The sequence below is a fragment of the Vidua macroura genome, chromosome 13, assembly GCF_024509145.1.
Source record: "Vidua macroura isolate BioBank_ID:100142 chromosome 13, ASM2450914v1, whole genome shotgun sequence".
In the NCBI taxonomy this organism is placed as follows: Eukaryota; Metazoa; Chordata; class Aves; order Passeriformes; family Viduidae; genus Vidua; species Vidua macroura.
In genome coordinates this window covers 11,034,211-11,059,629 of record NC_071583.1, presented here as the reverse complement: position 1 = coordinate 11,059,629, position 25,419 = coordinate 11,034,211, and the positions used below count along the sequence as shown (strand labels likewise).

General features: G+C 53.2%; 1 protein-coding gene across 1 annotated transcript in view; it reads left to right on the top strand.

Annotated features, from left to right (window-relative positions):
• The window catches only part of PLXNA1 (plexin A1), a 115,438-nt gene that overhangs the window by 64,947 nt on the left and 25,072 nt on the right, over nt 1–25,419 (top strand). The window contains exons 10-22 of the mRNA XM_053989233.1: nt 4,071–4,271; nt 12,423–12,519; nt 12,833–13,023; nt 16,592–16,743; nt 17,035–17,155; nt 17,497–17,633; nt 18,179–18,346; nt 19,220–19,313; nt 19,680–19,919; nt 20,033–20,176; nt 20,880–21,114; nt 22,479–22,621; nt 25,123–25,379. Coding sequence (XP_053845208.1) covers nt 4,071–4,271; nt 12,423–12,519; nt 12,833–13,023; nt 16,592–16,743; nt 17,035–17,155; nt 17,497–17,633; nt 18,179–18,346; nt 19,220–19,313; nt 19,680–19,919; nt 20,033–20,176; nt 20,880–21,114; nt 22,479–22,621; nt 25,123–25,379 — 2,180 coding nt within the window. The remainder of the gene's footprint in view (nt 1–4,070; nt 4,272–12,422; nt 12,520–12,832; nt 13,024–16,591; nt 16,744–17,034; nt 17,156–17,496; nt 17,634–18,178; nt 18,347–19,219; nt 19,314–19,679; nt 19,920–20,032; nt 20,177–20,879; nt 21,115–22,478; nt 22,622–25,122; nt 25,380–25,419) is intronic.

Sequence of the window (25,419 nt, the reverse complement as noted above, 5' to 3'; positions counted from 1 at the left end):
GACATCCTGCTGTCCCCAGCCTGTGGTGGCATCACTGGCTGCTTGGCTTGGGTATGGAGGTCTGGCAAGCCACTGCTGGCTCTACAGTAAATGCTGATTTGGCTCCTGAAGGGAGAGTAATGGGAAGGAAACTCTGTCCCTATTCTGGAAGGGGGCTCCAGTTAACTTATCTGGGTTTCCCACTGACTCTACATGGCCCCACTGGGAAGGGTCCTGCTGCCTCCGGGGGAATTTATTAACCTGAGAAAGTTGGAAAAAGCTGTTTTCTCCTAACTTGTGCTGTGAAGAAATCCAGTGAGCAATCTGCCTATTTCAGGCATCCCAGAAGCCTGCTCCTGAGGTCACGCTTCCAGCCAGCCCTGGCATTGCTTCTGCAAATACAACACGTGGTGTGTCTGGAACACAGCAGTTCTCATCTGCCCATTCCCCTCACTGAGGTCATGGGCTCTGCCCCCCTCCCTGCCAGGTGAACCCCAAAGCATCTGGCTGTACCCACAGTGGTGGTGCCCTTGGGACGTGTGCAGCTCTCCCACGGACTGGCTGCTCAGGAGCTTGTGTCACTCCCCAGTGTGAACAGGGTGTCCCCCAGCAGACCTTTTGGCCACACTGGGAAATGGACCAGTGCCTGGTTTGAGGTTTGGATCGCCTGGCTCAGCCTGTTTGCACATTGGTGTGACCTCAGCAGTTCCCAGCACCCTCAGACCAGCTGCAGCTGTGGGCTCTGTGACCCAGGCTGGGATGAGGCATCTTGTCACCATCCCTGGCCATCCTGGTCCCCAGCAGGGTGGTGTGGTGGGTGGGGGGGCTTGGTGTCAGTCCCATGGCACCACCAGACAAGTTAATGGTAGACATCCAGCCCCATCCTCTCTGCAGGAAGGTTATTTTAAGCAGGATTTGGTCTGTCTGTGTTGGCTGGAGTGGGGTGGGCACTGGTCAGGAAATGCAGGGACAGAGGGTAACTGTCTCTGCTCCTTCCCATGGGTAGTTCACCACAATTTCCTGAGTGGGAGAGTGGTTGTTTTGTAGGAAAACAGAGTGATTCATGGCACTGTGTCCTGGGTATGCCAGGAATGCTTGTCTGTATTTCTGGGGGTGGCAGGGCTGGAATGGGCATGGGTAGGAGCCACCACTCACATAAATGTGCCTGGAAATGGTGACAGCAGTCAGGATGTCCCTGTCCTCTGGCTGTGGTAGCTTTAAAGCCTGGGCTCTGAGATTGCCCTCCTCTGTGGCTTTGCTGGGGGGGTGCAGGGCTGGGGCAGAGGTGATGAAGCAGCACAGGCTGCTGTTCATTTTTTTCCACTCGTGGTGTGCAGTGGTGGCCAAAGGGTGGTCAGTGATGGACTTCGGAGCATCCCATCCCAGAAAGCTGCTCTTCTGAGACAGCCGCTGCTGATGCAGAGCTGCTGCGGAGGGTGAAAGGCTCCTGGACTGTGGGGAACAAGTGTGTTAGCTCAGATTAGGTAGGTTCAGCTTGCATTTGTTCTTCATTCCCCATCAGTGGGAATGGCTGAGGACTTCGTGAAGGAACCTCAAAGCTGAGGTCAGGCCCAGTCCCAGACTGCCTTCATCCTATCTCTGCTGATGCACAGCCTTGCAGCTGGAGCTGGGAGCTGCCAGAGAAACCCAAATGGCAGCATTTGCAGTGTCATTCTAAAGCTCTTACCTCTCCAGACAAACCTGGACATCCATGTCATGTTCTCATCCAGACAGAAAAATGGTTTTAATGGAGAAAATCTGAGCTGTGTGATGTTTGGGAATTTGTGTGAGCTGGGGCCTCGCTTTCTGCTTATCTCATGCCTTCATAGCTGCCTCCTCCTGAGGCCTGGGGCTCTGCTGGGAGGGGCTATTTTTGGCAGGACACAGAGCTCTGTGGGCTGTGCAGAGTGTTCCCAAGGGATGGAAGCGCTGGGCAATGCCAGACCAAGTTGTGTCAGCAGTTGGACTTGCTCATAGGGGAAATGAGTTGTCCTTGTACCCCCACCCCTCCGGGCACCCTGGGCGCCCACCAGCACCAGGTGCTTCCTGTTTGGGCACAGGCTGACATTTTTGCTGGATGAGACACTTCTGCTGGCAGATGTGGAGCGTGTGACGTCATGGGGGGGATTCGGCTCGAACTGCGAATGAGCAGAATGAGCCCCCTGCCTGTGTGGGGAGAGGGACACCCGTGCCTGCTGTGCTTCCTGGGCATGCTGCAAACAGCCATGGTAAGCCCAGCCTGGGGGGCGTGGACTTACCCACCACCCCTGCTGGGCTGCAGCAATAATTACCAAAAAAAGAGGAGATGGACGTGTTGGAGAGTGAGCCAGGAGTTAATACGTGCCAAGAGTGAGTGTGCCCCGTGGGGAAGGCTTGTGCCATCCATGGGGTCCCCCTGCAATGTGGAGGAGATCAAGCAGGCAGGGGCTGCTTCCTCTGACAGCACTTTCAAGCTGGGAACTGGTGGGTCAAAACCACCACACAGTCATGGGGACACTCCATGGAAATGGCAGTGGGCATGAGGTGCCTCCCCACTGTGAGTTGAGCTGATTCTGGAAGTGGGGGGAAACTGAAGCCCCACTCTACAGAGTGGCAGCCTTGATACGGCCCAGGGAGGTGGCAGAGCAGTGCCCAGCATCCCCAGACTGCCCCAGCCCTGTTGCCATCTCCAGTTTGGGGCTAACACTACCATTCCTCTCAGCTTTTATTTTGTTTAGTGTGTTTTGGAGATAGTTTCTCCCCTTGAAAATTGTGTTTTTGGGGAATACAGACTTGTGAAGAACAGAAAACCCAAAGAGTAAAAGTGGTTGGGTTTTTCTGTCGAGATTCACTAAATGAAACTTTTTTTTTTCTTTTCTCTGCATTGTTTGAAAGTTAATTAATCATACTGGCTGAGATAAAGCCTGGCACTTTGCAAAGTTCAGCCTGGCTTGCTGCAGGAGGGCAGGAGGCAGCTGGGCAGCCTTGGTCACACATGACTGCTGGTGGCCTTGGGGCCAGAGCTGCCCCTGCAGCCGCACTGTGGCCATTGGAAGCTTTGTGGGAGCAGTGGAGCGGCTGTATCCACTGCATTTCTGTTTCTAAAGGAGCTCACATGTCATTTCCTCTTGATGTAATTTCAAGCCAACACTCCCAGGAGTAGCTGCCATAGGTGTGAGACCTCTGCCCAGCTCAGCAAAGTTGGTGTGGGATTGCATCAGGCTGTTGTTGCAGAAGTGTTACCCGCCAGGGCTACAGAGCTGTTTTGCTGCCTGAGCTCATTTATTTTTGCTCCCTCCTGCTCCCCTGTGCTTTGCACACAAGAGTCACCAGCTCCCCTGGAGCAGCTGGGAGCCCGCGGCTATTAAAAGTGGAGTGCTTTACCCTCCCAGTGTCTCCTTCCCCAGGGGCTGGCAGGGAGGTGCTTTCTCCTCCAGCTCAGACTCAGCACCATCCCCTGGCTGGAATCACTGTCTGCTGGGCAGCCTGCAGCCGGGCTGGCTGGGGTGACACCGCTTTGAGCTGGTGCAAATAGGAGCAGCAGCAGCAAAATTTACTGCAGAGCAGGTTCTCTGCCACACTCCAGGAGCACATTGCTGTATCAAAGAGGGAAAAGGCTTTTCTGTCTGCTTATGAAGGAAGGGGGATGGAGGCTGTAAGGGAAATAGGAGGGCTGAGCAGGTAGCTTGACAATGTACAGTCCAATGGACATTGACTCTGAAACCTACTGGCTGCAATGATGGCATTGAAGTCCATGTTGTTACTGGACAGCCCAAACACGTGTTGCTGTTGCAGTGGCACATTACAGATTCCAGAGGTGGATCCTCTCCCCACCTCCCAACTAAATCAGCCTGAGCTGTAGAAAACACTCTACTGCTCTGCCACCAGATTCCTTTCCTGTGCTCTTCTTTCCTGTCTTCAGGGCTTTGGGCAGAGCAGGCATAGGATGCTGGTTTGGCGTTGCTGCACATGAGGATTTTCTCAAGCATGTGCTCAGGGTGGTGTTTTTGCAGTGCATTGCCAAGCCTGCCAGCCAGGAGAGGGTCACAGGGGTGCTGGGGGAAGCTGGACAGTGTTCCCATCTCATCATCTGCTTCTTGTTCCCCTTGCAGGACTGCCCTCAGATCCTGCCTTCCACCCAGATCTACATCCCCGTGGGTGTGGTGAAACCCATCACCCTGACGGCCAAGAACCTGCCCCAGCCGCAGTCAGGGCAGCGCAACTACGAGTGCATCTTCCACATCCCCGGCAGCACCACCCGCGTCACCGCCCTGCGCTTCAACAGCACCAGCATCCAGTGCCAGAACACCTCGGTGAGTGTGACAGGAGCTCTCCTTGCTGTGGGCCCTGTCTGTGGGCTGCTCCTTCCTGCCTGCCCCAGGACCATCCCAGCTCGTTGCATGGGCAGTTTTGCTCTCTCGTGGAAGGTAACAGGGTTTCTGTTGCTTGTGGGGTGTGAGGAGGGCTCTCTGCCACTATCCCCTGCTGCATTGGGAGGCTGCTTGGGGTTGTTCCAGATAGGATCAATGCTGAAGCCACCAGGCTTTAGGGAGCACTTCCGAGGAAATTGGGTTTGCAAAGCTGAAGAAAGTTGCCTGGACTGGAGCCAGCTGGGCCCAGATGTGCTGGAGCCCCCGACACCAAGCAGTCCCATTTTACAGGCGGGAAGGAGGTAACACCTCTGTGTCCCATTGCACACGTGGAGCCCTCCACATGCAGCTGTGCCTGCCAGCCCTGCAAGCACTTCCCCTCCTCCCCTGCAGCCTCTGTCCATCCCTGACTCTATCCCTGATCTGACCAGCAGCTGCCTTCTTCCCCTGCCTGCCTGTCCTCCATCCCATGCTCCCTGCATCGCTCCCTGCCTCTATGTCCTTGCCCCCTGCAGCCCTGTCACTTCAGCTCTCTCCTGCAGGCGTCTCTGCCTTCTCTGTCCTCTCCAGGCACCTTATTCCCTAAGTGGTGGGGGGGGTGTAGCAGCCCTGGATGAGCTGTGTGTGTGCCTCTCGCTGAGCACTAGGCCCATGAACAAAGCCACTCTGGATGCTAATAGCCCCACTGGGAGCTGCCATTGCTCAGCTCCTCAGCTGCCTGCTGTGCTCTACACCAACCTGTCCTCATCCGAATGCAGCCAGCTTCTCCCTTTGCTCTCCCGTTTAATCCTTTTAAAATTTGTTTTGCATCTCTCATACTGTGCAAGCTCATTTGCAGCCTAACACCAGTGCTGATCCCTGCTCTCTTTGGTGGCACAAGTGACATTTAGAAGGCACTGAAGATGAGCACTGGCTCCCTCTCTCCTCCAGTGATTCCAGGGCTACAGAGCCTTTGGACAGGAAGGGCATCCTGAGCCATTGCCTCTTGTCCTGGGCAGCAGTCCTGGGGGGATGCTGTGCAGCCAGTCCAGCCTCCTGCCAGGTCTCCTCTGCCTGGAGCTGGCAGCTGTCTCCTGCCCAGTTTTGTAGTGTGAGGTTTGGCTGAGTATTCCAAAGCAGTCTGGGACATGTGTGCTGCAGGATGCTCCTGTAGGGAAGTGCTGTGGCTGCGCAGTGCTGACAGCAGCAGCCTGATGGCTCCTGTGGGGTGTCAGGGAGAGGTGCCTGTGCCAGAGGAGAGCCTTTACATAACGGAGGTGGAGCTTGCAGAGAGGCTCTGAACGATGTGGACTCATTTCTCCCCAGTATGTTTCAACTTGTCAAGCAGTGGGGAGAGTCTGAAGCACAATGCATTCCCTGTTTCCCAAGGGATGCCATGGCTGCCAGGGTTGCATGGCCTCTGCAGCTCTTCTCCAGAGGGATAGCACAGCTGTAACCACTGTCTTTTCATGGGCTGACAGTGGTGGATGTTTGACCTGGAAATTGTCAGGGATGCTGTGAAAACAGCACAAATTGTCAGAAGGGCATGTGTGTGGTGTTGTGAGGTCCATGGGGAACAGGTAGCTGCAGCTCCATGGGGCTGCAGTCTGGGGCAGGAAATGTGGCTTTTGGGTGCAGGGTGACTTCACAAAGAGAAAAATAGAGTTTTGACTTGAAAGAAGCTGCTTTGCTTTGAGGGTCTGCTTGCCTACTTTAATGTTTGAGGGCATTGAGCCAGGCTGCATTATGGTGTGGGGGATTCAGATTCACACTTGTGTGGTGTTTGTCTCCTTCATGCCTTTTTGCAGTCCATCTGGTTGCTTGATAGTGCTTCAGGCTCTCCCAGCCATGGCCCAATGACTTCTTCCATTGCACTTCATCCTTTGGGTTAGGATTTTGGTGTGGAGAACACTGGCAAGTGGAGAAATAGGAAAAGGATGACATCTTCCCTCCAAGTGAAGGATGGATGCCAAAAGGCATTTAAGCACAGAGTGTTTTCAGGAGTTCAGTGGGATCTAAACAAGAGGTTAAATACTCTGTGGAATAAGGGATGCTCTCCTGAATCACTGGTGAATGAAAGGCATAATAAGTCAGGCCCCTTAAAACTATTTGTCTTTTGTTTTAGTGCTTGTCAAACTCCAATGACTTGTTAGCACTTTGAAGAAAGGACATCTTGGTTAAATATTCAGCAGTGCATTCATTAAGGTCTGAGTGTTGACTATAAACATCGTTTGAAACACCCAATAGATCTTCGGCAAACTCAAGGGAGATCAGCTCTGGTATTCCCCAGCATCCCAGGCCATAAACCAAGCTGAAGGAACATTTTCTGCCTCCTCACTTTGGTCTCTTTCTGCTCTTCAAGAGGAAAGCAACCCGAATGGTTTTTCACATGTATTGTAAAGATGCAAAAAGAAAAGACAAGCCTAACTAACAAAATGAAGATCTTTGCCAATAAACGAATTTTTGTGAATTGATTGCTTTTAATCTTCTGGAGGCAGACTTTTCCAGGCTTGCTTTTTGCAGCAGAGGATGGAGAAACAGTCACCTGTCTTGATGCATAAGGTTGATGCTACTGAGATTAATTTTCCAAATACCCTTGCCTTTGCCTATTCTTTCCCATCTGACATCGCTCAACAGAGTTCATCCTCCTGATTGCTGCAAAAATGAAACAGTTTAGCCGTTGAAAAGTGCCACAGTCCCGAATCTGCACTAATGTCTGTAACATTGGACTTGATCTGATTTAGTCTTGGCCTTTGCAAAATGGCTACAGGTGTTTCTCGCTGTCAAGGCTTTGGATTTTTCTCTCTAAAATGTTCTTCTTAAGGCTGCAATAGCCCCAGAGCTGCCGTTTCCCTTTAAATGTATAAATAGGAAGAACCCCTGATCTCCTTTTCATGAGCTTGTTGTCTCAGCACTTTAAATTAAGCATCATGCCTCAGTTATTTCCCTTTCTTTTTAACCAAAGCCCCACGTGGTAAGGAGCAGCTGTACCACCTCCCTGGCTCCCTTTTGGTTTCTTTCTCACCAGTGCCCATGGCATGGAGAGCCCACCTTGCCCACTGTTTCTGCTGTGGCTGTGGAGGTTTGACTCGGACTGGGGTGTTCACCTGGAGTGAGCATTATTGCTGGGACAAAGTGATGTGGGTGCAGAGCAAGCTGGGCTGGAAGGGTGGGCTCATGTGTGGTACCCCAGTGTGGATGCTGAAGCCCAGTCCCAAGTGTGGATGCTAGGGAGTGAAGTAAGACCTCTCAGATTTATGTTTTCTGGATATTTTTTTGTTGCTGTAGAACCTGGGTGTTGCTCTGACATAATCCCAGGGTCTCAGGTTGTCATATCACGCTGGATTTGAGGCAAGAAGAATCCAGGTGAAGAAGCTTGTGTGTGACTGGGGAGAAAAGGAGGAGATCCATGTGAAAAGAGAAAAAGGAGATGCAGAATCAGAGGCTGAGCGTTGCTGTCAAGTTGTGCTGTGTGCGGATGACAGTATTTTACTCGGCCCAGGGTATATTTATAGAGGAACATAAATCATACACACATGCCCTGTTCTGAGCACTGCACACCTCCAGTATATGTATCTCTAATTAACCAGCCGTGGAGAGGGAAGCAGGATTGGAGCCCACAGCCCCAGCTCCGTTCGCCAACAAAGCCGCACTCTCCATCCTAGCGGTGCCTACATTTATCTTTCCTGCAGCAGTGTTTAAAGTGAAAAGGGAGTATCAGGAGAGTTTGATAGGATCCAATTAAATTCCAGCAGATAAAATAATGATGAATTGCAGTTGAGCCCTGGCGAGACGCGATGTACATTACTGCCGTCCCTGTAGTGCGGGGAAGGAGTTGAGGTCATCAACTACAGAAAAATAGGACACAGCTGCAGCCCAAGCGCTCCTCCAGAAATGCAGCCCAGGGGGATGGTGCATGTGGGAGTGAGGGGGGCTGCACAGGAAATTTGGATGTGTGGGTTTGCTTGCAGAGGAGCAGTCCCTCTGCTGCCTTCCCCAGGGATGGGCTGGGCAGGTTGTGGCTGAAGTGGGATGGATGCCCTGTGGAAAGGGGTGTGATGGCTGTGGGACTGCCCGGCCTCCTCTGGCATGAGAAGGGCTAGTGCCTCATCCAGTTGGCAAGGCATTTGCAGGAGCATCCTGAAGTGCATCTCAGTGCAATCTGCCCACAGATTTGGGGTGTTTCCTGCTAGCTGCAGCTGTGTCTCCTGTGTGGTTCCCTGGAGGCACCTTCTCAGAGTGCTGAATCTCTCATCCCAAGGGAAGCTGGGTAGCTCTTAGTGTCTGTTGCTGCTAGCTGGTGGGTGTGTGAGCAGTGGGCTTCCTAGAATCAGAAGTGGGACTTTCAGGGCAGGTGACAGCCACAGTCCTTATTGTGTGCAGGGTTGGTGGCATTCCCTGCATGGAGGCAGGGTGGATGTGAGAATCAGAGATGTGAAAAGAATGTGAGGTTGGTGGTTGTTACTTGGGAAGATGCCTGAGATAAGTTTTGGGTAAAGAGCCTTGAGAAAGGCTTAGCGAGGAGTTCTCTTGCCTGAACTGATCTCTGCAGGAGGAGATCTTGCTGGGAAGACCAGTATCCAGGTAGGTGGGGCTGAAACATCCTCTGTCCTCTCTTCCACATTCACCTTGTAAGCTCTTCAGGGAGGGACAGGGAGACTGGCTGGGTTAGGTAAGGAGCCAGGCAGTTCTCATCTCAATTGCTGATTCACTTGATGACATCTTTTCTCCCATCCCCTTCTGTGGGCTGTGCTGCATCAGAGCACATCACTTTTGGGCACTGTTGGTTTGCTCTCAGGCTGTGCCTGTTGTATTTTGCTCCCAGAGCAAACATCCCTTTCCCATAGCTTCTCCTCATAGCAGTTGCCAAGCCAAATCATCCTTTGGCACAGCTGAGGGTCCTGGGCACCTCTGTAGAGTGAAAGGTGGTCTGACAGCAGGACTGCCTGGGTAGGTAGGTGCATCCCCCCACTCACACCCCTCCTGGCCTACTCTCCTGCCACTCATCCCAGTCTGCTGCCAGCCACTGGGATTGATTAACTGGGAGGTTAATAACAGTTTAATGGGTGTTTAACACCATGTTAGCTCTGAACAGGGAGGGGCCAGTGTGATGGAACTTGTTGGCTGTCTGTGGGCTCTTTTTTGGTTCCCATAGGATGGACAGATTGGTAAACACCCCCTGCCTGATCCCCACCAGTTGTGGGGCCTTCAGGGCTGCTGCTTTACCTGGATGCTGCCGCCTCCGTGGCTGTGGCTGTGCCTGTGGGTGGAGAGGCCACTTTTGTGCTTACAGTATGGCAAAGGCTGTCGTGAGGAGGCCTTTTGGAAACACCTTTCAAAATACGAGATGCTTTGGAAATTAGATCTGATGGATCTCCAAGTCCCAGGAGGCCAAGCCTGGAGCCCCTGCAGCTGCAGCTCCTGCCTGTGCATAGCCAAGTGCTGACTTCAGCTCCAGTGTTCCACAGGGACCAGGAACAGTATCCAAGCCACAGACCCACTGCTATCTCTGCAGGGCAGGTTAGAGGCTGCTGACAGACATGCAGATGCAGAGGACACGTTTTTCATTGATATCCATGTTCCCTTAGTGATCCCACACTTTGAACACCAGCTGAGGCAACGACTCCTGGTCTGCCACTTCCCTTCACACAGTCCTGTGCTCCCGCTGCTCCCCGCTGTCTGCTCCAGCTCCCTGCCACAGCAAAGTCAGCATCCTCAGTACTGTGTCCTTTCCCAGAGGGAGACAGTCTCTCATGCAGTTGGCCTCTTGCTGTCTCAGGACCGGTGCATGAAGAGTTAATGTTCTCCCTCCCTCTCCCCCTATTCTTCTTCCTCCAACCCACCTCCCAGAAGAACTAATTTCCAAAAGCAGCCGGGGCAGAGAGATGCAAATAAATGTTTTGGACAGCTGCAGGCTGGATGCCTTCCCGAGATGCCAGGGCCCCAAATGAGACATGTCAGAGTACAAATTGAAAATGCCAATTTCACTTATGCTGCCACGTGGCTCGTCACAGCTAAATTCTGCTCCGGCGCTGCCACCACCCTCCCCAGCATGCGCTCCCTCCTGCTGCCGGGGAATGGTCTCTGCTCACTGCTATGGGTCTGGCCAGCTCCTTGTTGTGGTTCTGTTGAAGATATCCTTGGGTGGAGTAGGATAGGGCAAGGTGAACAGATCTGGACTCCTAGCCAAGTTCTAGCTTCATCTTTCCAGGCTTGGTAAGAGGAATGTTGCAGAGAGGCTCTGGTGGTGGATGGTGCATGGTGGAGATGTGATGAAAGTCGTCTGAGCAAACACAACGAGAGGTGCCATGTGCAGGGGGTTGTGTTGGGGGTGATGGGGCTCTGCCTGTAGAGAGGAGATGGTGGTGGAGCTCTTGGATTTGCAGCTGGCTGTGTTATGTCTGACAACAGCTGTGTGCAGCTGACCAGCAGCAGCCTTCCTTCCTGGGGAGGGCTGCGTTTTGGGGTCCTCCACCCTGTGTTTCGGTGGGGTGGCTTGTGGGCAAGGGATCACCAAGAAAAAGCTGTAATGGAGGACCAGGTGTGGCTCTCATTGGCAGCCTGTAGCGCTGAGGGAGGGGTGTATTGCCATAGCCAGGTCTCACACTGGGCATGTGCCCCATTTTGGTGCCATGTCTGATGCTGGACTGGTGATGCCTGTCTGGGAGACTCAGCAGAGAAGGGACCAGCTTTGATGGCCAGGTGAAAAGACTGAAGTGTTGTTTTTTCCAGGGCACACTGGCCTCCTTCATGGGTACATACCAGGCCTTGGGGAGGGGTTGAGTCGAACAGACCCACTGCAGAGGGTCCTGTGTGGGGCAGCAGCTGAGGCAGTGCTGGAGCAGATGCTGAGGCCACCTCCTCTTGGTACAGCCTGGAGCTGGAAAGGTGATGCTGGGACTAGCTGGAGGCGGTGGCAGGGCTGTGGCCAGCCCATGGCCGGGTGAACCACTGCCAGTGCATCCACCGCTCTCTAACAAACTCCAGCAACCCATGAATCATTCATTTAATCTCTCCTGACACGCCTGTCATTTTCTCAGGCGAGGAGCGGGGAATCTCTTGCCGAAGGAGGTCATTAGCTGTCAGGGATGGTTCCAAATGCCTTCCTGCCTCCGTATCGATTAAACCTCTCTGTCTGCATGCAGGGGCTTTGCAGGGAATACTGATGGTGCTGCTGGGGCTGGGACTCAGACGTTGAGGCAGGGGAGAGGGGTCTGGGTGGGGAGAAGGTGCTGGACAGGACAGAAGGAGAAATTGAGGTGGATTTGTCTGGACAGCAGCAGGTCCAAGGGCCTGAGTTTTGGGTCCCCTAAAGCTGGGGGGGTAGGATTCCTTGGTGTCACCTTCCTACATGGAAACTCAGGGTGGTAGTTCCAGTCCTGAAATGGAGAGCAGCCAATGTCCAAGCACAGTGTGGAGCTCAGAGTGGGGCATCTCGGGGTGTGGTATGGAGGGGAGGAGTGCTCTCTCCTGAGATCTTTCTGAGGGCTAATGTGACAGTGGAGTGGTCCTTGGCTCTGTCCCACCCACAGCCATGTGGCCACAGCTTTGTCATTTTGTTATGGGTGATGGGGCTGGAGGGGACTGTGAGGGACATCCTCCCACCAGCTGTAGAAGGTGACTCTACTGAATCCACTCCTGTGATGTGCCCAGCCTGTCCTCCCCAAGCTTCTCTAGTGATGACCATAATCCCAGATATCCAACTGAGCATCCCTGGAGTGGGGAGGACATGGAGAAGGGCTCAGGAGCCTTGTGGGGAGAAGTACATCTGTGCTGTGGAGGCACCATCTGTTTCTTCCTCTTTCAGCAGCAGCAGCTTCAAACCTTTGGGTTGATGGGCTTTGGGTCTATTTACAAACCCTCTGTTCTGCTGCTTTATCTTTTTTTTGTCAGTCCAGCCCACTGGTTTCATGTGCTGTGACTGACACTTTGACGAGTGACTGTCAGACCTGTTTGTCCCTAGCCAGCAAGTCCCAGCCAGGACCCCATCCCTCTCCCCTGGACTGATGGGAGACATCCATGCAATGGGATTGTATGTCTCTCTATGCACCTTGCCACCAGGACATTTTGTCTCAATAATTAACAGGATCTGCCTCCTTCTGTTTCCTCCTGCAGTATTTCTACGAAGGGAATGACATCAGTGACCTGCCCGTCAACTTGTCTGTGGTCTGGAATGGGAACTTTGTCATTGACAACCCCCAGAATATCCAGGGTGAGTGAGGGATGGGACCTGGCCCAGTGCCCCCTCAGCCTCCAGCCTGCTCTGGCTCTGACCATAGTTTGCACCATGCTTTGGTGGGTTTCTAAACAAGAGGCTTTTCTAACAAGAGGTTTTCTAAACAAGAAGCTTTGGGATGCACTCTACTTTGGTGTTGAGTCCAGGATGCTGCTGGCTCCTGCTTGTGAGGGTTTGTCTTACTGGGAGTTGATGAGAAGGGGCAAGAGCAGGTGCCTTTTTTCCCCCAAAACCTTTTCCCATGGGTTGGGGGGCCCATGCTGACCCAGCCCTCCTCCTGCCATTGCAGCCCACCTGTACAAGTGCTCGGCGCTGCGGGAGAGCTGCGGGCTGTGCCTCAAGGCCGACCCGCGCTTCGAGTGCGGCTGGTGCGTGTCGGAGCGGCGCTGCTCCCTGCGCCAGCACTGCCTGGCCTACGAGAACAGCTGGATGCACGCCAGCAGCGGCAACAGCCGCTGCACTGACCCCAAGATCACCAAGGTATGTGGGGATGGGTGGCTGGTGATGCCCTGTGCCGAGGGACTGTGATGGGGGATGGAGATGGGGATGGGGCTCTCCAGGGGCAGCTCACAGCAGCCAGATCTACTCAGTGTTTAGTAATCGAGTGGTTTTCGACACCAGTTTCATTTCCAAGCCTAAAATCCTCTCTCCACCACCCCTGTGCACTGGACTTTTTGGCTCATTTCCAAAATTCCGACCCCTCCTGCACATGACTGAGGAATCCAGGAAAGCTCCACGTTGCTTCTTGTGTTGCCGTGTGCACTGGGGCCAGTAGTTCATCATCATCATCCCATTTCCCTGACAGCTTTTATGACCTTTGCTTTTAAGATTGTGTATATTAATATTCACATGCCTGTTGGGCTGGGATCCAGGTTCATAAGGAGGGACTGGTGGGTATTTCAGCTGGATACCTTCTGCTAACCCACGGCTGGCCAGGCCTCAAAGGTGTTAATTACTGGAGTCTTAGCACAGGATCTGATTTGTTTGGGTTTCAGTGCCTTATCTGATGGAGGCTGGAAATGAGAGTCTTGGCTTTTCCCAGTGCATGCTGCCTGCCTCTCACAGGGATGGGCCCTGCAGTGTGCTGGGTGGCAGCCATGTGGAGAGAGAGGGGAACAGCCCTGCTAGGCACATTCCTGCCTGCAAAGAGCACTGCCTGCAGAGTTGCCTGGAGCTGGTGGAGTTCTGGCAGGAGAAGGGATCCTTTCCTGAGAAAGTGGGATTGAACCTCAGAGCCTGCATCCCTACATGGAAGTTTGCTGTTGTGTGCAGAGCTGCAGGGCTCCCTGTCAGCTTCCCACTGTGCTCAGGCTGACCTTCCCAAATCTGGACCCCTAGGGATGATGGGAATGGAGAATGCTGTGGGGCAGGTCATGGCTAGGGTGGCCTTGCTGTGAGGCCTGGTCCTCTTGTGTTCAGGTGACCAGGGCTGCAGGAATTTACACACACACCACTCACTGCAGCTTCCCAGCAGCTGATGGTGCCCAGCATTGGTCACAGCAGTTGGTCCAGAGCTGATGGTAACAGCTCTCCCACCCTGAATCATTATGAGATTTTACAGTAATTGCAGGTGTAGCAGGAACAGATTTGTTAGCAGGTGGGCTTGACCTTGGCACTGCTCTGTGTTAGTGCCCTGGGAGGTGGCTGTCAATGTGGATGCGCAGTAGTTGTTGGTGTGATGCTGCTCCTGTAGCCTGCCTGTTGCCTGCTGCCTCCCACTACCCCAGTCCCACATCTGGGCTGTGGGCATGCTTGCAAATGGTCCAGAGAAAAGCCTAGTGCAGAGAGGGCAGCACAGGCCAATGGGGGAGAAGAGTCTCCTACAGTGGTTTCTTGAGGAGGTGGAACCTCCTTCCTGGCCAGCTCACTGGAATGCAGGTGCCTTCATGGGTGGTGGGGCTGGGCTGGGAGATGACCATGATTCTTCAGCCTTGAATCATTTACCTATTGTTCAGTGGTGGGGACAAGCCCCTTCCAAACCTCTGTGGTGTCTTGCCTAGTGCTCACTGTGACCCTCAGAGTGACATCCTTTCCCTTGGGAAGGGGGTACCCCTTGGCCTCTGCATCTCCTGGCTGTGCCACCGGAGCTGAGAGCAAGCCAGCTGCTTGTACCTGCTGGAGCTGCTTGCTTGTTGATGTAAAAGGACCCTATGAAACCAATTAGGAGAAAAGCAGCATTGTTTGTTGGGGCCAGGGGTCCGGAGGTGGAGAGGGGAAAGGGGGGGTTGAGCAGCTATTGCTCTCCTTGGCAGCTCCCCCCTCCCACACACCTTGTTTAGCTGTGACCTCCCTGTGCTGGGTGGCCAACGATGTCATTTTGTTCCTGGGCTCCTTCCTCCCCGAACACGTGGCCCTTGTCAGCTTTGCTGCGGAGGAGGGGGACTCGAACACGCTGGATCAGCTTTTAACACTCATTTGGAAACACCAAACAAACAGTCGCTTCTTGCCAGCCACCCCGCCACAGCTTTTCTTAAGGGGAAGACCCAACCTGCTGCTGGCTGCAGCTGCTAGAACGAGCTCCAATCCCAGACTTGGGCAGGAGCTGAACAAGGTTTAGGCAAACAGTGGTTCCCCACAGCCCCAGAGGGTTTTGTTGCTGTGTAAATAGTGAGCTGTGACTGCCTCGGCATGACCCAGGGCTCAGGCAGCAGTCCTAGCTCTGATGCTGGCCTGGGACATGTCCTGCAGGATGCTTGTGTGGAAGGGGACTGGGTGCTCCTGTCTGAGTTCGTGTGTGCTGAAGGTCACCAGCCCAGTGTGAATCCAGAGGGCAGAAGTTAATCCCAGTGGCAGTGGCTGTAGTGGGACTGTGCTGAAACAGCCCTTGGCTCCATGCCGTCCATCAGGGTTGATGTTGTGGACAGTGTCCACTGCTGCATGTTTCCCATCCTCAGCTCATCCACTTTTCCTTGCTGTGGAGATGATGTTTAAGAATGAGCCCTTCACGAGGAGGAGGAGGATCCATCTGGCTCAGGCCCCAAGGCTACAGCTGCCCAGATTTGCCAAGAATGGAAAGAGCTTACACGTGCTTGGTCATGGCTTGAACCTGTCCAGGAGCTGGGCTTAGTCAGGCAGAGGTGCCTGCCAGTGCTAGAGGGGAGAAGAGGCTGCTCTCAGCCAGGAGAGCAGAGGAGGCCGTCACCTGCAACAGAACCATCCCTTCCCCTGGGTGAGGGTGTGATTTCTTCCTGGACTGACCCAGCCCACATTCCCCTCTCCTTCTCCTGCTGCCTGTAACTGCCTTCTCTGCTGTGTCTTCGTGTCACTGGGGACCCAGCTGTGTCCCTGGGCCCACTCAGGGCATGCAGCTCTGCCATTCATCCCAGTTAGTGCTGCAGGTGGGCCAGCAATCGCCGATGTAAAACTGCCTGTAATTGCCTGGTTAGAGGCAGCGTCCCCACGTACCTTGGAACAGGGCCCACACCTCTGTTCATCCCTCATTCTGTCACTGTCTGTCAGGCCACACCTGTCTGCTTTATTTGGCATCATCCTGGTAAATGAGGCGTGGTGCTGTGCTGAGGTCCCCTCCCTTCCCAGCTGGCCTCAGAAAAGGGTTTGCTGGTGAAGAGAAATTTCCCCCCGCCTGCCATTTCACCTCTGCAGGGACCTGTTGGAGATGCTTTCTCCTTTGAGGACATCTTGGACATGGGAATCTCATCCCTGGGCACCTGGAACCTGGCCAAAAGCCAGGCACATCCAGGGACTTCCTTGCTGGTTCATGGCTGAAGCTGCCCTGTCTCCTTCAACTCTTGTATCCTTGTCACCTAGGAGATGGCTGTGCCTGCAGCAGGGTGTCCATATCCCAGCCCCCTGCTTGGACACATCTCATGTCTCCTGGCTTGTTCCTGGGGAGATTTTGTGCATACAGCTGTCACTGGGGTGGTCTTTCCTGCTCTGTGGGCAGCTTACAGATGTGCTGGCATTTCTCAACACCTGCCTGCTCCTTGCTGCTTGTAACACACATCCTGCAGCTGCCTGGGCTGCAGCCTGCCCAAGTGAGGTGTCCCTGCGGCTCTGCATCCTGGTGACAGACCATGCTCTCTCCTAGTTGTTCCCTGAGACCGGCCCCAGACAAGGAGGGACCCGTCTGACCATCACTGGCGAGAACCTGGGCCTGAAGTTTGAAGACGTTCGCTGGGGAGTCCGAGTGGGCAAAGTGGTGTGCATCCCCATCGAGAGCGAGTACATCAGCGCCGAGCAGTAAGTGCCTGGCGAGGGGTGGGCGTGCTCCAAATCACCTCAGGAGGGTTAGGGACAGCAGTGATGGTGTTCAAATGCTGCCTGTGGCTGCAAAGATCTGACTGGGCTGAACTGGGAGGGAAGTATCTGCTGGTTATGGTTGCTCTGGGAAGAGCTCAAAGGCTTTGGGGCTGGTAGTGTCAACTGCCACCACCTTGGTTTCTCATGGATCTGCTGACACCTGAGACCTTTACTTTGCACAGGAGTGTCTTGGTGCCAGGACACTGAGAGTTTCTTACTCTTATCTCTTAGGATTGTGTGTGAAATTGGAGATGCCAGCCTGAGCAAGGTGCATGAGGCACGGGTAGAAGTGTGCATCCGTGACTGCACACCCAGCTACCGGGCCATATCCCCCAAGACCTTCACCTTTGTGGTAAGTCCTGTGCTGGGGACAGGTCTGTCACCTCAAAAGGGAGGTGATGCTGGGTGGTTTTGGGTGGTTTTCTGGCTGAGTTGGAAAATTTGCCATCATTTTCCTGAGGGGGAGGCAGGGGTTCTCTGGTCAGGCATTGAGTCATGATGATTGAATTTCTCCAAAGCTGCCACTGCTCTGCCTCCCCACTGTCCTGCTGGCACTGCCAGGCTTTAGTACTGTGCCCAGCTGCTGTCTCATAGGTCCCTCTCCTCTGTGGCCCTGTCACCTGGTTGGAGCTGCCTCGGGATGTGGGTTTCAGTTCCCAGCCTGACTCCAGGGATGCCCTTTTCCTTTGACAGATGCCCACTTTCTCCCGTGTTGTCCCAGCCCGGGGTCCTCTCTCTGGTGGCACCTGGATCGCCATCGAAGGCACCCACCTCAATGCCGGCAGCAACGTCTCCGTGACCATCGGGGGACGGCCCTGTGCTTTTTCATGGTGAGGGGCACAGAGGGTGGTGGAGGGTGGGCAACAGGCACCTTCAAAAGCAGTGGGGCCCCCAGACAGAGCAGCAGCAAGAGGCCTGGGCTAGGAAGCCAGGAGAAACCATGGGAGCCAAACCCCCTGGGTGGCCAAAGGTGTCTCCTCTTGAAACCTCTATGTGTCAGAGGCTGCAGGAAGAGCCCTAAGAACAGAGATTTTTCTCTAAAAGCACAAAGCCCTGAGGCATGAAGTGGATAATTTTTAGATTAGGGATGATAATGGAGCGGCTCTTTAAATATTTTCCTGCGGTAATTACTGGTTATCAGCCCTAATCGCTGCTGTTTGCAGCCGCCGCACGATGGGAACGCTCAGGAGCTGCTCAGTCTTTCCTGGCTGCCTTTTGTTTCATTTCTTGGATTTTTGTTCTTTCTTTTTTTCCTCCTTTCTCTCTTCACCCCCCAGCTGTTTCAGAAGGGGAGAGGGGCTGGGGCAGGGGGCTCCCTGGCTGCCCTGACCTCCCTCCTGCCCAGGCACTGACAGGTTGTGTGTTTCTGCCGCAGGAGAAGCGCCCGTGAGATTCGGTGCAGGACCCCCCCAGGGCACACCCCTGGTGGCTCCCCCATCCTCATCAACATCAACCGGGCAGAGCTGAGCAACCCGGAGGTAAAGTACAACTACACAGAGGACCCCACCATCCAGAAGATTGATCCTGAATGGAGCATCAACAGGTGAATTGCAAGGAGCTTGTGGGATGCATGGGGGACTGTGTCCCATAGGGATTTCCTGCTCCTGATGGTCACATCTCAGTGCTGTGATAACTGCCAGGCTGCACTCCAGAGATGTGGCAGGAGGAGTGTGAGCAATGGCTTGGCACCAGGGCCCTGCTAACTCCTGGCCTACAGTGCTCAGCCTGGCAGGGGGCAAGAGCAGAGAGCGCTTTGGATCTGCTTAATTTCAGCTTGACATTTGGTGGCGGCAAATAAAATTAAAATATTTCCCATCGGGGGATTTTTTGAAATGTTTACATATTTTTCTAAAAGGCTTGAATTGGCTGGAGAGGAGGCGAAGGAATCCATTAAGAGCTAGTGCCAAGGGAAACCTTCCCCAGGCTGTTGCTGAGGAGCAAGCTCCCCAGAGGCATGGGCAAGGTCTCTGGGAGCACGGGGCTTTTAACACCAAGTCATGGAGAAAACCTGGCAGAGTTCAGCCTCTCCTGTCACCCATTGCCTCTGTGGTGGAGAAAGGGTGGCAGAGAGGAGCTTGTACTTCTTGGGATGCTTTCCTGTTGTGAATGCTTAGTTGACTTTAGCTTGGGAGCCATCTTCAGACCCTAAACCTTCACACAGGGTGGGATGTCAGTGTTAATTACCAGGTTTTATATCTCTAGTTGGCCCTTGAGTCAGCTGAAATGATTTGACATTGGTACATGCCAGGTTCTGCCAGCCATGCAACGTGGGTGGGATAAGAGATACTTGGGGCATGGTGGCTCACCCAGGCTGGGGCAGATGGGCATCTGCCTGGAGATGATGGCTGCTTCCTTCCTAAAACTGGGGATCCAGCACCAAGCTGCCTTTCCTAATCCACTGCTTCCATGTCTCTAGTGGTGGGACATTGCTGACTGTGACTGGCACCAACCTGGCCACCATCAAAGAGCCCAGGATCCGGGCCAAGTACTCCAGCTCTGAAAGGGAGAATGTAAGTGGTGCTGGCTGGGGCTGGGGGCAGAGCACAAAGAGGAGGGACACTGTCTGTGTGCAACGCAGGGCAGAAAGTGCACCCTTTGCCCTTCAGATGTGATGGTCTGGAGAGGCTGAGGTCCAGGGGCTGCTGCCCCAAAGAGAGGCACCAATCTCTCTGCAGACCGTCCAGTGAGGTGCTTTCAGGAGAGGGTTGAGATCTCAGCATTCAAAACTGGTGGGAGGTTTGTGGGATGTCTATAGGATATTGACAGAAAGAGCTCCTCCCCTGTGTCCAGAGCTGCTGCTTTCAGGAGTCCTTGTGGGGTCTGATCCTGCCCACCTTGCTGGGAGCGGGTCTGATCTCGTTCTGTGCCTCCTGCAGAACTGCACCGTCTACAATGACACCACCATGGTGTGCTACGCTCCCTCCATTGACAATCCTGTGCGGAGCCCTCCGGAGCTTGGCGACCGCCCGGATGAGATCGGCTTTGTCATGGATAACGTCCAGGCCCTGCTGATCATCAACACCACCAATTTCGTCTACTACCCAGACCCTGTCTTTGAGCCACTCAGCCCCACAGGGATGCTGGAGCTGAAGCCCAGCTCTCCCCTCATCCTCAAGGTAAAGAGTCTGTGCCTGGGGGCAGAGGTAGGGACATGTCCCTCTGTGGAGGTGGCATTTAAACATTCCCCATTGCATGAAAACTGACAGTCTCATTCCTTGTTCCCTCAAAGGGCAGGAACCTGCTTCCACCAGCTGCTGGTAACTCCCGCCTCAACTACACGGTGCTGATTGGAGACACTCCCTGCACCCTCACGGTGTCTGAGACACAGCTCCTCTGCGAGTCCCCCAACCTCACTGGCCAACACAAAGTCACAGTAAGTGCTGACACTGGTGCCTTTGCTCCTTGTGCCTCATGTGTCTCAAAATGTCAGTCTTTATCCCAGCACCAGCCCTGCTGTGTGCTCGTCCTTGAATGAGGACCAGATAATAGGTGTACGAGCAGGAGCGTTACTCAGGAGTCATCTTCCTGCTCCCTAGGCATCCCTCTTCCTAATTACATGTTTGGTAAGACCAAATACTTTATCACCCTCCCCCACACTCAGCTTGGTGTTACTGTGCCCTGGCTGGCACTGAATGGAAGGCAGGGGGGTTTCCCACCTCTCCCACTCAGTGCTGGCACGTGCTGCAAGGCAGGGTCCTTTGTTTGTGGGGTTGTAGTGCAGCAGTGCTCACGCTCCAGGACTCTGCCGTGTTAAAAGGGACCCAGCACAGTCCTCCCCAGGCTCCCCATCCGTGGGGAAACTCGCTTTACATCCCATCTGTTACTGTAATGTTGTCTGAATGAGACATCAAACTCTCTGCCTGCTCCACGTGCACTGGCAGCATGCGTGCTGCATGCCATTAAAGCGCCTCACACTGCTCCAGACCAGCCCCTGCCATACCTGCATTTGTCCACATCATTCGTGCCATGGGCTGGGAGTCATGATCCGGTTCCCAGCATGGTGGGCACAGCAGGGAGGGCTACCTGTGGCAGATATTCCCTGACAGCCAGTCCATTCTTCCCCTGCTGTGGTGCAGATCAAGGCTGGAGGGTTTGAGTTCTCGCCGGGGACGCTGCAGATCTACTCAGACAGCCTGCTCACCCTGCCCGCCATCATCGGCATCGGTGGCGGCGGCGGCCTGCTCCTCCTCATCATCATCATCGTCCTCATCGCCTACAAGCGCAAGTCCCGGGATGCTGACCGGACCCTGAAACGTCTCCAGCTGCAGATGGACAACCTGGAGTCCCGGGTGGCCCTGGAGTGCAAAGAGGGTGAGGGGTCCCTTTGCCATCAGTATGGGGGTCTTTGGGTGTTTCTTACTGCTCCAAGGCTCAGTGTGCTCCTACCCTTTCCTTACTGCCTTTCAGAAAGGGAATGGGAATGGCAGAGCTGCTTTGTCAGTGGAAGTGAACTCTTTCTAGGTGGGATTTGGGGATTTTTCCAGTTAAGAAGTTCTTCTCCATTTCTCCAAGTGGGAGAAAGAGTAAGCAGGGTAGCGATGGCTTCCTGTGAGTGGGCAGTGGATCTCTCATTATGTGACAGACAGAAGCTGTGAAATGGGACAGAATTCCTTGTATGATACTGCTGATAAAACCTAATTGCCCATTATCCCCCTGAGCTGGCTCCAGAGGCCCTGACCCTGCCAGCCACAGCCACAAGCAGCCCGGACACTGTGAATGAAGCAGGCACTGAAAACGAGATAATAAAAAGGGGAAAGAAAGACAAACCTTTGCTCCCCCAAGTCCCCATCCCTTCACATGCCTGTGGATGGCACTGGTGACAGGGAGAGGGGAGGGAGCTGGTGGAGGGGATGGTGTCTTGTCTTCCACAGCTGGCAGATAAAAGGATCTGCTTTTAATTAAAAGGCACAATCTCTTCCCTGCCTTTTCTCTTTTCTAGTCCCACTAGTTACAGATAAGATAGCACGCCTTTCAAGCTGACGGTTTGTTTTTTCTCATCAGGCTGACGAGCCTGCAGTCCTCTGCCTGGCTTTCAGCTCCCTTTAAAGTGCTGTTAATTTGATTTTTCTGAGGGTTTTCTCCCCCCACCCCAACCCCCTTCCCTGGTGCATTTCCAGGACTCTTCTCCCATCAGCTTTTCCCTGTAGGTGCAATTAGAGGTTCAGGACCCCCCTGGATCATGTTCCCCTGGGAGTCACAGCTGCCTCTGCTGGGATCGTGAGGTTCTGGGGTGGGTGTGTTCAAGCTCTTCTCTCAAGTAGTATTTAGGTCAAAAAGAAATGAGGGCAATCTTGTGGTTTAGGCTAACATTTTCCTCAAGAAGCTCTGTTTTTGTTCAAACCTTGCTGTTCCCCCCTGCCCCCAGCATCCCTGGGAGGCTGCAAGTGCTGGGCAGGGGGGATTTGACCCCCCTGGGACCTGGCAGTTCTGTTCCCAAATCTGCCACTTCATTTATTCCGGGGATGTCATCCCCACACTCTGCAACTCAATTTCTCCATCTGTGAGATGGGGACAGCAATCACAGCCTGCCAGGAAGAGAAATGCTGAGAATATTCATGCCCTGGGGAGGGGAGGGTCCTCCTGTGGGGTGCTGGGGGTGTGATGAGGGGCTGAGTGCCAATGCTGTGTGCTGAGATTCCAGGATGTGTTGTTTAATTCTGCTTTTCCCACCCTAGCCTTTGCTGAGCTGCAGACAGACATCAACGAGCTGACCAACGACCTGGATGGGGCTGGCATCCCCTTTCTGGATTACCGCACCTACGCCATGCGGGTTCTCTTCCCGGGGATAGAAGACCACCCTGTGCTGAAAGAGATGGAGGTGTGGGTCTGTCTGTCTGTCTCTGTAGTGTTTCACATTGGGGATGTGCCCCTGCACAGTCCCCTGCACGAGCCCCTGTGCCCCCAGGCTGGAGAGATGCTTTGGTTGGATGCTGGCCCGGCGTGGTGCATCTCTCCACGTGGCAGCCGGCGCGGATGTGGACTGGCTGCCAAATGGTTACTGCGTTCTCTGACATTAATATCAATATTTATATTAATATCATTGCTGCTGTCATTTTCTACAGCACTTGCTTTATTCAATTGGGTTTGTTTGATGCCTGACTGGTCGCTTGTTTTTAGCAGGGTTGTCTGACATCGCCTGCTTGCTTGGCTCCATTTCCCCATGCAGAACCCATCCTTGGCATCCTTCCTCTGCTCCCCAAACCAGCTCCTTCTCTTCTCCTGTCCTCCCCACCTCTGTATAATTTAGTGCATGCAATTGCATAGCAATTGCTTCTTGTGTGCTGGGCTGCTGAGGCCACTCTTGATTACAAGAGGAAGGAGGGGGGTGACCTTCCCTTCCCCTCACTGCTGACCCAGCACAGTAATTAATGTCGACGTGGGCTTCACAATGTATTTAGGAGAAGTAATTGGCCCTGCTGCAAGATGCACGGTCACTAATTACAGCACAACAAGCTCTTACCAACTGCAAGTGCACGTGCTGGTGTTGTACGGCAGCATGGCTATGGCGTGGGCCCTGGCCTTCTGCCTGCTCTGTTTCCCCAGCCCCTAATCCCAGCTCTGGAGGATGGTGGGGACCCTGTTTCCATGGATTTCCCCTTGCAGCTCAGGTTTCCGGATGCTCAGAGCCAAAGCAGGCGTGTACGTCTCCCTGGGGCACAGCCCTTCCTGTCTGTGCAGATGCCTGGCTCTCCTCTCACCTCTGCTCTTGCTCTTAAAGATTTTCCCTAAAGAGCGAAAGTGGAAAGGGTATCAAAAAGGGTATCAGAGGAGGAATTTTGCGTTTGCTGTGGCAGGCTGGGTGGACTTTGTCCATTTCCAGCTCCTAACTCAAAAAATCCTGCCTGAGAGAGCACACCAGCTCAGCCTGGCCTGGGAAGCGAGGGGTTAAATTTGCGAAGGGGGAAAAAAAATCCCCAAAAGAGATTAAATAAAGCAACTAGAGTTGTGTAAGCTTCATATAATTTAATCAGGTTTGCTTTTATTTGTCTCTTTACTCAGAGTGTAACATTAGCTATTGCAAGTGACGGAAGGAAGCTTGCTCATGCACACGCTAATCCACAGTGAGCACCGGTACCAGCTCCCTTCCTCTGCAGGGTTTAGGGGGAGGCTGGCTGCTTTATGAGAATTTAAGCCTGATTAAATATTTAACTCACTATTGTTCATTTATTTCTGCTAATGATCAGCAAGTTGAACATGGGAGCTTTGAATTGACAAAGACTTGGGTGGGAAACAGAATTTTTCTCCAGCGGGACAAAAAAAAAAAAAAAACCTCTCCAGTATTTTGGAGAGGGAAGTTACAACTGCAAGGAATTTCACTGAACTGAGGAGCACCAATCCAAAGTTTTGATTGAAATGAAATGATTTGATGTGTCAAAACTTTGCTCTTCATTTTGAGTTGGTGTTTTGAAATGAAAAGTGTTGTTTTGTCTCCAAATACCGACATGAAGCTAAATTTAATGCTTATTCTCCCAATCAGGAAGACACGGGGGGGAATTAAAGAAAAAAACCTGATGTTTTATCACAGGAAGGCTTTTATTCAGAGGAAAGCATATTTTCTAATGGGGAAAATGGAGTATTGTAAAAATATTAATTTCTGATAACAAATGTGGTTAGGGCTGGCCAGAGCTGGGCTGCTGATGGCAATGCAGGTGTGAAAGCAGCCGAGCCAATTCCTGCTGGGTCCTATGTGGGCAAATATGGCCAGAAATACCACTTCAAATGTCTCATGAGTACAGAGACTTTTTTAGGGTGTATCTGCAGTGGAACAGAGACAGATTTCTGCTATTATTTCCCTATCTGAAATCCATTCCCCCCAAACCAGGCAGGTTTGCTGCTGGTGGAGCTTGGGGTTGTGGCTTTATTTGCTTTCTATGTAATACCCAAAGCGCATGTTGCAGTGACTTGGGTGGGAATTGAGCTGCTTGTTAGCTGAAATTGAAAATTATAATTTGTGTGTGTGCTTGGGAGAGGAGTGTTTGTTTATGGGAGAGAAGTGTGTTTGTGTCTGCACACAGGTGGGAGAGAGTCTTTGTGTGGAAGGGTGTGTCTATACAGACATATATATACATTGATGCCCTGAGACTGTGTTAACCTGATGCTGGAATTTTACAAACTAGGTAACTCTTCTGGAGGAACTGAGACTGATCACCAAAGGGGAAGCTAGATAGTAGGGAGAGACCTAGTTCAGCTGCTTCTTGACTCTTTTTCATCATTTCCGATTGTGGGATTGAGAGTGAATTGAGGGTGTGGTTCTGTCCAGCCACCTTCTCATCACCCTCCCCATCATTCCTGTCTCTCAGCTTTGCTCTATCCTTGCAGGTCCAGGCTAATGTGGAGAAGTCCTTGACCCTCTTTGGTCAGCTCCTGAACAAGAAGCACTTCTTGCTGACCTTCATCCGTACTCTGGAGGCCCAGCGGAGCTTCTCCATGCGGGACCGCGGCAACGTGGCCTCGCTCATCATGACAGCACTGCAGGGCGAGATGGAGTATGCCACAGGGGTGCTGAAACAGCTCCTGTCCGACCTTATTGAGAAGAACTTGGAGAGCAAGAACCACCCCAAGCTGCTTTTGCGGAGGTGAGTGTCCCCCTGAGTGGCTGGAGCTGTGGGACAGTGC